This window comes from Channa argus, chromosome 18, assembly GCF_033026475.1.
Source record: "Channa argus isolate prfri chromosome 18, Channa argus male v1.0, whole genome shotgun sequence".
In the NCBI taxonomy this organism is placed as follows: domain Eukaryota; kingdom Metazoa; phylum Chordata; class Actinopteri; order Anabantiformes; family Channidae; genus Channa; species Channa argus.
In genome coordinates, this window is record NC_090214.1 from 21301586 (window position 1) to 21317689 (window position 16104).

Sequence of the window (16104 nt, forward strand, 5' to 3'; positions counted from 1 at the left end):
GTTACATCATCAGCAGAATCTTGCAATTGTGATGTTTATTGTTTCAGGAATGCACTTTTTAAATCAATATATAAAGCCTTCATGCAAAGATGTCAGTGGTTCTGCTCCCAGCTTTTCAGTTCTTCTTTTAACAATGAGAATCAGTCTAACACTTATTCTAATAATCTAATCCCAACATTTGTTAAACAAAATTTATTTGACTTCAAATAATCCAGCTAATATAGAAGTAGTTCATTTTACTTGAAAATAAATATGCCCAATAAGGCCAACCAAGGCATTTCAACAAGTCCCCCCACATGAAAAAATGAAGTACGGTTACTGCCTTCCAAAATAAGCTGAACCCATTCATCATGGTGTATCATTTCAAATCTGTTGACAGAAAATGACTGTGTTCTCATTTGCCTCAACTACCTTAGATTTCTTAAGGTGTAAATACAAAAATGACTTGGTAGGACACAGAAAACTAACCAAACTATTTCAGAAGGCTTAGTTCAAACTGTATGGTCCATATCTTTACAACTAAGCTGTTTCTTCATCTCGAGGAGACGTGTCTTTGGTTGGGGAAAAAAATGTGTAAAGGAGGAAGTTTCTTGTGTGCAGTAGTAAGTGTCTTGTAAGTGGAATTCATAAATATGAGAAAAGCTTAACCATGTTTGGTCAAACAAGACGAGCCTTTCTACCAGAAGCTATCACTCGTGACATAGTAGAACCATGAGTGGCATTTCAATGCACAGAAATAGCTACATCTGCATGCAGGGAACTTTTTACTAATGATAAGATGTTTTGATGAACTCTTGCTCGTGTTGTTTCAGGGCCTTCATCTTTACTTGCTTCATAGTTTATAACAAAAGGTTACAATGAAATTTAATCTGTAAGGGCGTAAGCTGGGAGCGTCAGGTGGGAGATTAAACCTTCCTTTACCCAGATCGGTGGAGGGCTCTATAGATTGTTGAGCTCCAAAAGAGTTTGGTCCAAAACCTGGTGCATCTCCAGGTTCTCTTCTTTGGCTTGGGCCACTTTCTCTACAAAACGAAACAAAGTCACAAGTGAGCTTCCAAATGTCCAGTTTAGAACTGAAGATGCAGAAAATCCAGATCGTGCAGGTTTTTTAAAGTGATGAATCACTACATCTAGTAACAACTAAGGGAGCAATAAAGAAACAAAAACATACTTGAAATGATGGAATTGCAACATCTAGTGGCCAAAGTGAGACGTAGACCATTAAAGACAAATGATAATTATGTGAAGGTTATTTAATAAATCGCTTTTCATTATACCACCACTGTATTTATTATTTGATGTGTGACAATTATTGTTCAGTTTCTCAATTTATATTTGTCTTCATTTAATGTGCATTTATTAACAAGTTATTTTATTATCAGATATATTCTTTTGTTATATTATGTCCGGTCATAATTATTTAAGAGGTATTTTTACAATTTGATGATTTATGTAAAGTGAAACTCTGTATTATTTGAAGATGTAAACGTAATTTGTTATTTGAATACTTAAGATTTTGCTTATTAGTTGTGGTCTTTTATTTGTTTAATCTGGCATAAAAAAATTTCTGTTACCATGAAAGAGTTTGATAAAAAGACAGACTTGAAGCTCATTTAATAATAAATGCCCCAAAATACCACAACCCCGCTTTAAAAATGATATTAGGTGGTACTTAATATAGTGGGGTTGGTGAACGATTAGACCAAACTATGATGACACGCTGTGCTGAAATATCCCAAAAACAATATAAAATGTGTAAAAGCTCTCAGTAAGATGGCAGCCAGTATGAGGACGAGATGATGACCACACATAATATTTGTACTGCAGAAAGTTTACTGGCTTCCATAAGGGAGCTATAAAAGCCATAACAAGCCTGACCTGTTCACTGCATGTATCCCACTACAGCCAACTGGGTGCATGGTACTGACCCCCCCCCCCCAGAAAATGCACTAATTGACAATGAGAAAGAGTTGTAAGACCCTGAACCCCAGCAGATTAATCAAGCATAAGATGAATACTCCAAAAAGTTTTAAATATTAACAACAATTCCTCACAAAGCTCTACCTGCTGCTTCACCTTTTGTTAACAACTAGTTATTGTGCACTACAAGGCAGGTATTTGTTCTAATGTTCTGTTTCTAAATGTTCATTAGAGGAAGTGAATGGAAGAAAAAGAAGGCCAGACTGGAGGGAGACAGAAAAGTCAAGAGCGCTTTAATCCATTTATTACAGGGCAGAGGGAAACAGGTAGACATGAATATTTTAATAAAGAGAGGACATGAACTCAATGAACTGGAGGACACACAGCAGTGACCGGGTGAGCAGTAACTTAGCCTTCTGTAAAAAGAACATTGCTGTGTGAAACACAGTCCACATTAGATCACAGTGGGCTAGAACAGAGCAGCAAGTGGGAAGATCTGTGACAGGAAGGAGCAGCAGAGAAGAAGTCAGAAAGCATCTACAGTGTGGTCATGTCGTTGAGGGCCAGGTCCAGCTCCTCACTGAGAGCTTTGCCCTTCAGCTTTTGAGCATACACTTCATCTGGAGAAGGACACATGGACAGACAGACAAATGGAGACAAGGGCCAAGCAGACAGACACACAGAGTGGAAACAGGAAAAAAGAAAAAAGACAGTATTGAAACAGGTTACCTTCAAACCGTAACCGTCAGATTCACACGTGTTAATGGCATCACGTCAGCCATCTTCTCCAGTTCACCCAGTATCATAACAGCTGGAGACAACAACTTTTAACCTGAAGCTCATTCAGCCAAAGGATGCAAGCTCAGCTCTCTATAGACCGAACTCAAACACACACAAACTAAACCCATGATGCAGTAAGAGAACACAAGACAGATCCAAGAGCATCAGCCTAACTCGGCCTTTTCTCTGCTCGAATTGTTAATGTCCCCATTGTTCAAAATTGCACACTCAGGAAGCCATGTTGAATGTCTACACTTTCTGTAAACTGTCACGGCTTTTCTAAGTTAATGACTCACAAGTTTCAAGATATCCGGACATTTCAACACTAACCAAGTCTTACTGTAACTCACAAAATTTGTGGTTTTGGCAACCAAGTCCTTCTACTGGATCTAGTATTTGGGAGAATAACATTACACAGAAGTACTTAAAAAAGTTTTAGAAGCATTATTAGCAAAATGTGTGTTTTAAAACTATGCTTTTTCAAAAAAAAAAAAAAAATACTGACCTGTTGCCAATTAACCTAATTAGTTGGTAAATTCTCCATTCATTTTTGATTTGTGGCAATTACTTTCCCAACCTTTTGTTGCCCCTCTTCCAACTTTTTTGAGATGTGTTGCTGCCATCAAGTCAAAATGAGCCAATGACGTAGATGATATAATGTTGTAGTTGGACAAAGTGGCTAATTTTAATCTTTTAAAGGAGCATTTTATACGACTGCAGTTCATATTATGATGTTAGATTGAAAAAGGGTGAGTTGCTATTCAAGTTCACACATGCTCCAGCTGGTTGTTGTGCTGGGCCTGTTTCCGACATCTGAAAGCTGCTTTTAGATTTTATATCTGTATTTTAAAGGCTAGTTGTTTACTTTTTACTCTTTTATACTTTCTTTAACTTAACAACTGAGAAAAGGCTTAAGAACCGTGGAGTGAGATCAAAAACCTGGGGGGGTCACATCACTTAAGAAATCCCCATGCATGCCTTGGAATGTCATACGCACATCCCCCTATAAGTGTTGCAGTGCTATGATTCTGTCAGTGGGTTAATTCAGTTTTATTCATAGCATACACTAACTCCAAGTTAGGCTGGATAACCAGGAAAATAAAAGAAATCCAAGGAAAACTAATTGAGTTAGTTGATTTGGTTTTTCCAATCATTAATGTTATCAGTCAGATATGCAGCAAACAGCACAGCTGTCAAATCACTTCCAACAGTACAACCAGGATTAGTGCAGCTGTTTGTTGCTTTAATTTCAACTAATGCAGAGACTTCAGGTGAGTTATACCTTCCAAATCATCAATGGTCTTCTCTAGCTTGGCCACAGACCTCTCTGCAAACTCTGCACGGGTCTCAGCCTAGAAGAAAAACACCAGCACATTATGTGTTGTACACACTCCATTTTTCAACTCTCTCTATAGAGAGAACACACAGAAAAGAAGATCAGTGACATGTGAAATGAAAAAAAAATCCTACCTCTTTCAGCTTGTCAGTAAGAACTTTAATTTCTTCTTCATATTTGTCCTCCTTTTGTGAATACTGTAATTTAAACATACCCCATGTTAACAAAGCACAATCAGTATTAACGGCTACGAGCAGACAGACTTCCCACTTTAAACTCACTTCTTTGCTGATATATAAAGTAAAATGAGCCAATACTGGAACGTTTTGAATGAAATTATAATATCCAAAAGACACACATCTGTTAACATGGTGCAAAGTCATATAAAGCAACATTGAATGGACATTAGCTCCTATTACATGGTGTGTTTGAGTCTGTTTACTGACTGACTGGCCAGTTCTGAGCTCTCACTGTACTGTACCTTCTCAGCCTGGGCTTCCAGTGACTTCAAGTTGTTGGTGACATTTTTCAACTCTTCTTCAAGATCACCTGATTTACTGAGTAACGTAAGAAAGACGAAAAGCAAGAGAAGGACAAGCAGTAATTTGAAAGGTAGGATAATAGAAAAGCTCCAGCCCTGACAGTATCTGAGGATCATTACGTCTCTTTCATAAATATTTTCTGTCTCACTCAGAGAAAGATGATGGATATCACATACATCCAACTCTGAGTAAGATAGCAAACAAAGCTTTTATCAAGATGTCAGGGTGCGTTTGAAGAGAAAATACAGGTAGGTTTGTCATGAATCTAACTTGGATGGATGCTGATGAGTCTGTTGTTATCGTTATTTTTGTCACCACTTCCTTAATCCATTATATTCACATGCTTATTTACTTTATTTGAAAGCAAATTATTATTTATGTTATTTATCTTATTTTGTTTTTAGTTGTACTTCAGTAGTTTGTATTTGTGTATTTGTCTATGTGGTTTCTCCTTGGTGTGGTTGAGGTGCTTTTCCTTTCTTTTCTACTTTTCCTGCAGAGAACAGCTGTAACAAAGCAACACAGTTTCCCTATGGGATCAATAACATTCTTTGAATTGAAGTGATTTGAAAACAGAATGCACAATTAACATTTCATTTTTAAAAAGGCTCAGCACGCACCCTCTGTGGTGACTCTATCACTGATCTCTGGTAATGACACGGCGATATCACAATAAGCAATATAACCCAAACCTTGTTACCACATGTCTATCATTTTATTCTTTAACTAACTTATCTTATTTAAATATGTTATCCTATATCTTAGCTTGTAGGAAACTCTGCTCACTAAAGCTCGATTCAAAACAAAAATACTGAATAAAACAAAATTAGGAGTTTGTTTTTTCAAGAAATGACACTTATTTTTTAAAAAGAATTAAACAATATGCAGTGGAGAGAAACTCTGTTGGATCTGTGCACTGTAGTTCGAATCCACCAGCCAGTTGCAGCCTTTCTGTGTGGAGTTTGCACGTTCTCCCCGTTCTTGTGTGTGTTTCCTCAGGGTTCTCCAGTTTCTTCCCACAGACAAGTACATTAGCTTAATTGGTGACTCTAAACTGCCTGTACGTGTACATGTGAATGTGAGTGTGAATGGTTGTCTGTCTGTGTTGGCCCTGAGATAGACGGGCAACCAGAGTGTACCCCAGAACCTCATCAAGAGGCTCGAGCCTCCTGTGGCCCTGAACAAGACTAGTGGTGAATACAATGGATGGATGGATCTTTAACAGTGTCCTTTCATTGTCCATTTGATTTCAGAGAAGAAAGACAACTGTTGATGAAGTTTTGATACACTGCATGTAAGTCACATTCAATTATTACAGTGTCATCTTAGCAATAATCTGCTAAGCATTTGTGCCCTTTGTTTTTTCCATACAGGCTACAAATACTACAGGAGCAATTTGATGAAACTGATGGACACCGTTTGTCACTACATGCACCAATAACACTTCTATCTGAAATGTCATTCATTTTTCAGGAAAATAATGTGGTGGACAGCAGACAATAGCCTATTTGCCATCCAGGAGGCCTGTCCCCCAGGTGTGTGAGATCAGATGAAAACTATCAATTGAATACCTGTCTGTCAGCTCTAGTACAATGTCCTCAGCTTGATTCTGACTGTGGATCATTGTTGGACTGTTGTCTTTCTCACTTTTGTTTTCTGTATTTCAATGAAGGATAACTTTTTTTTTGTCTTTTTATAGGATGTGGTGACAAGAAATCAATGTACTGTAGAATATCATCAGACTTATCTTTAGGGAACATGCTTGATGTCACAGAATAAGTGCAGGTTAGACAGAAAACAGAAAGAGGGTTGAGAGGGTGCAGGTCACAGAAGCAAAAGGCAACAGGTCACCATTTGACCTCGGTGGAGTTTGCACATTTAGTACCTCTTCCTCTCCGCACATCATGGACTTCAAATTCTGGTCCATTAGTCTGAGCTCCTCCTCCAGCTCCCTCACTCGCCTGCAGGTGTTAGTCCAGGAGGTCGGGAGTGAGGAGCGGGCAGTGGGCAGGGCAGCCATCAAAAAATACCCATACGGGCGGTGATGGTGGTGTATTCAGGCATGCATTACATAAAAACACACAAAGAACACAAAACACACATCCAGGTCTCTGTGTGATTAGCCCATTCGTTGGGTCCTGCATTTAGTTATTCACGCATAACTATATGATAGAGTCCCAAAAATAATTTGCATTGGTGCTGAAATTATTTTGTGAATTATCAGTAAATTAGTTTATCAACAGAAAATAGCTTGACAATCTTTATCACTACTTTACTGTGAAGGTCAGTGTTGAAGCAAAAATTGAAAACTTAGGTTTCAGCATCGCAAAGTTGCTGTTAAGAGAATTATAACAACTCATAAGTCTATGCAACACTTACAGTTCCCAATACTATTCCTTTATAATAATATGGAAATGTAAGTGACTGTCTAAGATTTCGTGGTGTCATAGTAGTGATCACACGACCTCTGCTATGACAACATGAATAATGAACGGTGGCTCGGTGTGAGTTTTCAAGGTGCAGGTGTTGACTTACGCCTCTGCCACTTCAGCACGCTCCTCTGAGCGCTCCAAATCCCCCTCCAAGATCACCAATTTACGAGCAACCTGCAGACATTCAGTGCTTATTTAACTGACCCCTCTAAACTTTCGTCTTCCTCTGTTTAGAGACAACATTTCATTACTACACTCACAGAATTCATTTTGTTCCCACATACAGCATTTTACCACTTGTGTAAAGCACTAAGGGACAAGTCCTTGTGTTGCAAGCCCCACATAGGTCTCACATTGTTACATTTACATTTACATTGAGTCATTTAGCAGACGCTTTTATCCAAAGCGACTTACAAGTGAGGTACAAGGCAGCAAAAATCTAAGTCAAGGAGAAAACATCAAAGCAAAGTCCTATCAGAAAAGTGTTCACAGGTCACGAGATGCAAGTGCAAAAAGGAGCAGAAAGGAATAAAAAATAAATAGATTTAAGTGTTAAACAGAGGAACAAATACTATAATACATTTACAAAGAAATTACTATTTTGAATTAATTTTATGTAAAATTAATACCACTTTGTGGTAGCACATAATGTTTCAGCTAAATGTTTTACATGTTTTTGGTGACTCCAGTAGAGTTCTTCCATGTCAGTGTAATGATCTCATCAGTTGCCTATTTGCTGGTCTGGAGTGACAACCCACTTTTTACTTCTGGCTTTTCCATAAAAAAAACCAAAGAGTGTTTAGCATGATGGTGTGTTGAGTCCCCCACCTCTTCATATTTGCGGTCAGCCTCCTCAGCGATGTGTTTAGCCTCCTTTAGCTGCATCTCCTGGAGCTCCATTTTCTCCTCGTCTTTTGTTGCTCTGTTCTCTATGACCTTCATTCCTCTGAATAACAGGATCACAAGAGAATGATAGAAGTTCTCTTGTCAGTCAGTCACAAATCAGTGTAAATGTATGATTATATTTCACACGTTTTTATGATCGTGTGAAAACAAAGAGCTCTTTTAACTGTAGAGCTCTTTGTCACTTCATTAGCTTAATTGTAAAGAGTATGATTTCTTCTTAAGCAGCAATGAACCATGATTATGTCAGTGATGTAGTGATGTCATGAGGGTGACATCCAAGTCACAAAACCATCAGAAGGCACAATTGCACCTCTTCTTTTGATGGATATATATCATAATAGGAAGACAAACTGTTGTTTTTGTTTTAGGCAAAAGTAAAGGACTTTCCATTAAATTTACAGCAAAAGCATAGATGAAACAGCTCAAATTAGATTGACAAATGGAAACTTTCAGACTGACAGATGAAGCTGTGATGTAAATGGAAGATTTCTTGATGGAAGGCAGACGATTGGGAAATAATCTGATTGGAGGAGACATTAGAAAGTTCATTAATGGAAAACTGTGCATTTTGTTTCAGTCCTATTTTGGAATCTGACTTATTTATTGTATGCTATTTTTGTTTGCATAATAAAGTAACATCACTTTGAACTCTGCTGATTTTTGACTGTTTATTGCAAAATTGTCCTAGGCCAGTACTTGTACTTGGACCTGGACAATGTGAGAGGAAAACCCGATCAGGACCTACCACTATTCCAGCAATATTTTTGTTTTATTCAGTGACTGACAGAGATAGGAGACAATAAATAGAGAGTTGTAGTTTTTGAACACAGTTGGGATTCTACATGAAAACACATGATATTCTTCACCTCTCACTCTCATCTGCAGCTTTCTCCGCCTCTTCCAGCTTCTGCAGCGCAGTAGCCAGCCTTTCTTGAGCTCGGTCTAACTCCTCCTCTACCAGCTGGATACGCCTGTTTAGTGATGCCACTTCTGCCTCAGCCTGTAAAGACACACACACACACACACACACAAACACACACACACACACACACACAGAGAGAGAGAGAGAGAGAAGTCTTGTTAAAACTGCATAGCATAAAATGTATTGTGTAAAAGGTTTTGGCTCCGTGTGCCCATTGTTTTTCAATTTCTATGCTTTCGATTTTTAATTACTGATTAATTGCTATAGTTTCGGGTCTGTCGGCTTTCAGACACTGAGTGGATGTTACCCTTTCTCTCGCCTCCCTCTCCATGTCCGCCTCCGACTGCATAAGTTCGGCTCGGTCCTCCGCCTCGTACGCCACTTGCTGCAATGTCTGGATTTTCTTTCTCACCGCGTCAATGGACGTGAAAGTCGTCATGCTGAAAAGACTTAACTCCAATTCTCCCTTTCTTCCAGGCGACACTGCGTTGCCGTGGCAACCTTTGTCAGTGGTCCTCATTTACGTAGTTTTCTTCCGGTTACGTTTTCAAAATAAAGTGATTTGTGAATTGATGCGGCTCTTATTTTGTCTCCTACCTTTTTATTTCTTAATTTGTCCTCTCGAAAGACAAACCCCTCAAATCCAAATGTCAGCTAAAATTCCTTGATTCTTCACATGAGTTAGGCTTCTTAGTTCTGCCCTTCATGTTTGCATCCACATTGTAGACGTGAAGAATAAGACAGTGAAAGACACTGAGGTCATGTCCTTATGTCCACTGGTTGTTTAGCAACTTGGGAAAATACCAGAAGGCTATGTATTCCATTTGGGTACTTTAGATAAAGATATTTACATGTCATACTTGTCCTGAGGAGGACGTTCAAGAGAAAACCAAAAGCAAATATTTGTAAGCAGTGGAAGCATAAACGAAATCCTGCATTGCAACATTTCTTTTGCATCTTTGGAGGGACAGGACGGAATCCTGTCAGGACAAATTAAGTTCTCTCTTACTCTTTTACTGCTTGTCATTGGGATAAGGAGCTACAGTTTGTGCTTCCACTGATGCTGCTGGCCATTGAATAAGACAATATTTACATCACATTTATTTGTGGAAAAAAATGTAACATGTTGCATCGCAGTTTCTTTTTATTTCAAGTTTGCTTTGATTTGAGCCATTGAGTAAGTTTCAGTTTTTCTTAAGGAAATGTACTGTATCTCACTAGTGTATGTTCATTAGTGTTCAGTGATGTACTAGTGTTCAGCAGTACTTAGTAGTATCCATATCTCAGTGTATACTACACACCCTAAACCCTGTGGGTTAGAATAGTTTGATTTGCCTAAAGGTGATGACAGGCTTAATAATATGTTGATAAAATTTGATACTCGACATACGCAGTTTGTGCTGCTGCTGTCAGCTGCTGCTCTAATGGTGACACTTATCTAGCACAACCAACTTTAAATTGTACACCTGAAGGTCAACATTAAAATGGGTATGACTATTTTTAGTTTGACTGGCAGTAACAAATTGGGGTGTGCACAAGCATTTAAACAGGAGAAGCTACTGTAAGTTTTTTCACTGCTGTTTTTTTAGCACTAAAGATGGAACTTAACCAAAAGTACAACTTTACAGTAATTCAAACAACCTGGTTCTAGTTTAACACTAGAAGAAAACAGTTGAGATAGTTTGTGGATAGATGAAAAGATCATGTGAATGTACATGTCAATACGACACTTAATCGACTAATGTGATTTTGATATGCAGTGATGTGACCCCTGATATCAGCTTTCTTCACTTACATCTGCTGCCTTTTTCTCTGCCTGCTCAAGCTTCTCCTGGGCATCCTTCAGTGACTCTGAGTATTTGTCCAGCTCATCCTCCACACCTTTCAGCTTCTTCTGCAGACCCAGCAGCTCCTCTTCCAACTATAAGCCAAATTCACAAACACACAGTGCACATAGATAGAAACAGAACATGTCAGAATGTTGGAAAGCTTGTCTTTGAAATAACCATAATGGAAATTGAAGTTGTTTAGGATAAAACTAACTGGGACTCTTTTTCCAAACTATGGTTCTGAGCACGGCATCTCAACAAACTACATTAAGGATCAAAAACAAATGAAGCCTCTTTAAGCAGAATATACTGACAGTAAACAAGACCAGTCACAACCTTTAATGGTCCGACACAACCCTTTTATAGAAATCCATCAGTAACTGAATGTTGTAGGTGACTGAACTGATCTTTGAGTCCTTTTTAACAATCAGCCCTCTTTGACCACCATCACTATCAAACGTCCAACAATTACACTATTTATGGAGAATGGGTTAGGGGCCGCTTATATAGCACTTTTATCCAAAGCGCTTTACAATGTTGCTTCTCAGTAACCCATTCACACAAACACACACACACACGGCAGTGGCTGCCATGCAAGGTGCTCACCTGACCAACCAGGAGCAACTTGGGGTTCAGTGTCTTGCCTAAGGACACTTCGACACATAGCCAGGACTGGGGACTGTGGTCTGTGGACAGCTGCCTTACCAACAAAGCTACATCTGTATTGGTAATTAATTAATTTAACTAATAAAAATATCCACAGGATAATTCTTTTCTGGTTTTGGTTCTGGCTTTTTACCTTCTAACTGTTTTTAATTTACAACATAAAATATCAACATAATGAGATTGCTGAGCATTTCAATTTTATGACATTTCGTTATATTAGAAGACAACTTTCCATTTTAGACTTAAGGCTGATCTAGACTTATCTCGTGACTCATCAAAGACAGATTCCACATGCTGCCATTTGCAAGAACAGCTTAAAGGACTATATAAGCCAGTTTTAAATGACAGTGATGTGGCCTGACTACAATGTTCTCAGAACAAATGTCTCTCCCAGTCTGTAGCCATGTAAGGCACTCTGTCACAAATAGCCTGGGACAGTTCTGATCCTACAATCAACTTATGGCAACTCCCTTACCAGCAACCCTGAGGGTCTGTCTGAAAGGAACAACAATTTAAAGAAGGTGGGGGTCTTTAAAGGGAACACAGAAATAGACTCGCCAGTATTAAATGCTAATAGAAAATGATTGCGCATGGATTGGATTAACTAGGAGCTGGGATCCTCTGGGAACAAATGCTATGTGGACAGTTGCATGGATGAATGGTGGCTATGTATTTATAGATTGCTACCTGATCTTGTCATTTACACAGTAGAGCTGCAGAAGAGACTACAGTCCTCTTTTCCTTAAGGGAGCTTCACTGTGTCCTTTAGCTAAAACAATAATGACTTATTTCTCAGTCCAAAACTGGAAGATGCATCTGGATTTGTCAGGAATCTGCAAATTATGAATGTATAGTGATGTTTTGGAACAATACATATTTTGAGATCATTACACATTTCTGCCAATAGATCCTTCTAAATGTTGCATACTGGACCTGAATCCAGGGGGCCTCAGCAAACTGGAGGAAAGTTCTAACATCTATTGATAAAGATATATGAATTTAATACATTTAATTTTAACTAAAATGAAATGTTGTATAATTATTAGTATGTGTATTACTATAATCATAGTTTATAATAACACATGATAAAATCATCTTTCTGATTGTTTGCCAGCCAAAACATCATTCATCATATAAATTGGGTTTTTAGGGCATTTAGGGCAGGTTAGACCTTGTCAGAACCTAATGCTCTCTGGAGGAATTAAGGCCACTACAAAAAAAGAGCTCTGACTTTTCTCTCAGAATTCTAAAAACAAAAAGTCAGAACCCAAATGTTTTAAAGTAGTCTTCATCATCTTCTGTAAAAAGCTGTCTACTTCTACTGTAGGTGGATTATGGAAATGATTTTGGAAGTTCTGCAGGGATCAGTATTCTTGTGGCATTGTCACATGAGTGAGAGCAAAATTATGACAAGCTTCACCCTGATATGATAAAAACCACTTGAACAACATTGCACTAATAAACTGTTTAACCCACATCCTCTACCTCTGGCTGCAGATCCTGTTCATTTCATGCTGTTCTGTACCATCTGGATGAGTGTAATTTCCTATTAAATCTAATTCTTAATTTGTTGAGTTACTTTTGTAATGGTTTGCTGTGATTGGCTCACAGCTGGGAGTCAATCACAGTATATATTCAATATATATTCCATATATTCTATATTCTGACTGTAATTATTTTTATTAGTAATATTACTAACAGTTATTTTATATTTGATTGTGAATGTGACTGAGCAAATGTAACCAAATTCAACTGGAGTGAAGAATGATTTCACTTTTTTTCTTGTATGAGTTTAACTATTTATAAACTATATCTATGTTTGCTTATTGACTGCATATAAGCAGTTTCATGCACCATGAGACAATAGGCTAAACACTGTATGAGAATACAGAGAAAATATTTATGATAATACAGGGGCGACTGTGGCGCAGGAAGCAGGACTAATGGCAGGTAACACTGTACCAGTAAGCTAAAAATGAACTTAGTGCGACTGGGGTGCAGGAAGGTTGAGCAGGTGTCTACCAATCTCGCAGTTGCTGGTTCAATCCCCGGCTCCTCTGGTCACATGTTGCTGGAGTGTCTCACTCAAGTGTCCTTGTGTGAGACACTGAAAGGCCCAAGAAAGGTTTTGCAGATAAATGAGAAAACTGTAACTTGAACTGGTTAAAACATTCTGGAACGGGGCAGTATAAGTAAACTTTCTGCTTCAGTAGTTTTTCAGTTTTTTTTTTTTTTCAGAGTTTTGTAATCTAACTTTAATAGTGCTTTGGAAGTGCAATATACATTTTCCAGTTATAAGTTATTCATAGCAACTATATAGAAGCTATTCCAATAATGCATCTTATTTATCTGAGGGGACCTGGTGATTCAAAGGGTAGAGCATCAGGTTGGGATGCAAAAGGCTGCAGGATTAAATCCCACCCCACCAGGTGTGGCCCCATCCAGTCATTAAGGGCTAACTTGGTGCTGGTCCTAAGTCTGGATAAGATGGTTGGCTTGCGGCAGGAAGAGCATCAGGCGTAAAAAACCTCATGCTAAATCAATGTGCAGAACACATTCTGCCGTCGCTTCCCCTGAAGGGAAAATTAAATTACTAATTAAATTAATTAACTAATTAACCAATTAAAAGTGCCTTGGAGTTTAATCTTACTGTTCAGTGTATTTGGGTGAATGTGTAGCTTTAAACGGCCCTTTGAGCATTGATTCTTCCATATCTGTGAGATGTGGTATACAGCAAGTTTCTACATTATATAAAATAATAATTCTCTTTCCAATCTATAGTTAATTAGGTCAAATCACCAAATCTTCAACTGAATAAAAAAAATTGAAGCTGTATTATTTGTCCTGTCTTCAATCAGTGAGACCACTAGTCCACTTTTACTTTGAATCCACTACAGTTAAACAGTGCAATAAGCAATACAGTAATTCAATGATTAGACTCCGTAAAAAGCATAATTTTAAGAATGACAAACCCCACACTAAGCTCACTCAGGTTAATTTCTCATATGTGCAACCATTGGCGTTTTAACATGTATGTAAATATGTGACATTCTAAAATGGCTTTCTATGCTGTGCCAAATCAACATACTGACGATGATCTGCTGTGAACTCACTGGACAACCCGACAGGACAAAAAATGCTGATGATAGTACATTTGCTGGCTACATTTTGGAACAGAAGAAATACATTAATTGAATGTTATTTGAAATAAAAACTGTACATTAATTAAACTTTAATCCCAATTTAGTTATCTGCAGAAACCTTTTTTTATAAGGCACTTTAATTTAAGTAAGTATTTCTACTTGTGCTGTAGTACTTTCCCCCCATTACGTACTCACAAATTAACCTTGAGTACTGACTGTACTACATCTGCCAAGAAGAAAAAGTGTTTGGACTTTGCACGCTTGTCTATGGAACTAGTTTCTGACGAACAGCACCCACTGGAGGCCACAGGTGATACTACAGGCTGAAACGCAGCGGTGCAGGTAAAGCCGGACTTGGCGGGATGTGGGACTAGTTAACATCAGCCAAATTTAGCATAAACCGCAGCTCCCCACCGGCAGCCCGTGAGAAGGAAAATGAAAAGTGGCTCTATCTTTTGCTTTTTTTTAGACCTATACTGGAGTCGACAATTTTAACATTTTCTTTTCTTGTTTTTTCCCCTTAATCTTAGCACTTTTGAAGCACTTATTGGGGACGTAGTAAATCTTTTCGTAGCCTACCTGTTTGCATTTGTCCTCCGCTCCTTTTTTGTCCACCTCCGCCTGCTCCGCCCGGTCTATGGCGTTCTCCTTATCCAGCTTCAGCATCTGCATCTTTTTCTTGATGGCCTCCATGTTTCCTCAGCTGGTTTTTCGGCACCGGGAGAGACGATCTGGGTTATCCGGACAAAGACACAGGCTTCGGTCTGTGACAGGCAGGTGGACAGGAGCGCGCGTGCGGCTGTGGCGGTGTGAGCGACTCAGTGAGAGCTCGAGGATGGACTAGCAGCTGCAAGAGCTCGAGAGTTTTTTCTCTGAGGGTCTGCACGAGGACGTTGTCCATATTTAGGCAGCGAGAGGTCTTTGTGTGTGTGTGTGTGTGTGTGTGTGTGTGTGTGTGTGTGTGTGTGTGTGCAAAGTTTCATTGACTTCATCACATCGGCAGGTATCAACTTTCCGCCCACGACACATCTGTGGAGAAAGAAAAATGTCCAAAAATCTCCTGTCATTTTACTTCAGGAAAGTTATTATTTTTACTCCGGTAAGCTCAAACTCAATACTCCAGTGAAAGTAATATGCTTCACTAATTTACTACAAATATACTACAAATGTTTACTCAGGTTAAAGCAGTGGTAACTTGCATTAGTTGGCTACTCCACTTAGACAACAAAGTTCAAATTGGTCAAGACAGAAAAGGGTAAATTAAAAACCATTTATAATGTACAGAAACCAGCTCTGTGATTTCCTGACATGGAAACAAAGCTTTTCATGGGAGCTCCCCCCTCCCCCTCCCCCTCCCCCATGTTCACTGCTACATCTGACAGGCAGTCATTGGAAATCAGGAGGTGTGGCGCTGATGTCACTCTTAAGCTAGAAGAGCATGAACCATGATGGAGCAGGGGGCTTCTCCTGTGAGCCTCCCTCAGATTAATTCATATGTTACAGATTAGTGTGATGGCTGTCAAACACATGGAACTGTAAGGTTGTAGTCCTAACAACAGACACCAGACACAGAGGGCTTTAGATTCCTGTGTGGCTGCTGGTCATTTGCTGAAACTTCACTTAAACAC

At 38.7% G+C, this 16104-nt stretch overlaps 1 protein-coding gene across 4 annotated transcripts; it reads right to left on the bottom strand.

Annotated features, from left to right (window-relative positions):
• Nucleotides 1-18: 18 nt before the first annotated feature.
• On the bottom strand, nt 19-15337 carry tpm2 (tropomyosin 2 (beta)). 4 transcript variants are annotated; one of them, XM_067484599.1, is made up of 9 exons: nt 15056-15337; nt 10634-10759; nt 8783-8916; nt 7839-7956; nt 7114-7184; nt 6464-6539; nt 4171-4233; nt 3983-4052; nt 19-1022 (listed from the first exon to the last, which is right to left on the bottom strand). In XM_067484599.1, exons 1-9 carry the CDS (start codon nt 15167-15169, stop codon nt 940-942), a joined length of 855 nt encoding a protein of 284 aa, XP_067340700.1. In that variant the 5' UTR covers nt 15170-15337; the 3' UTR covers nt 19-939. The 4 variants fall into 4 exon arrangements, with proteins under 4 accessions (XP_067340700.1, XP_067340698.1, XP_067340701.1 ...); XM_067484597.1 differs by lacking the exon at nt 6464-6539 and adding an exon at nt 4518-4593 and having other exon boundaries at nt 15056-15335; XM_067484600.1 differs by lacking the exon at nt 19-1022 and adding an exon at nt 2185-2540.
• Nucleotides 15338-16104: the final 767 nt, after the last annotated feature.

Excerpts from the sequence above, each read along its gene's own strand:
- tpm2 (XM_067484599.1), bottom strand. The coding sequence starts at position 15,169 with ATGGAGGCCATCAAGAAAAAGATGCAGATGCTGAAGCTGGATAAGGAG. Across the intron at positions 8,917-10,633 it reads CAGAGAAAAAGGCAGCAGAT|GCTGAGGCAGAAGTGGCATC; the intron begins GTAAGTGAAGAA and ends GTGTCTTTACAG. Across the intron at positions 4,053-4,170 it reads TTACTGACAAGCTGAAAGAG|GCTGAGACCCGTGCAGAGTT; the intron begins GTAGGATTTTTT and ends TTTTTCTTCTAG.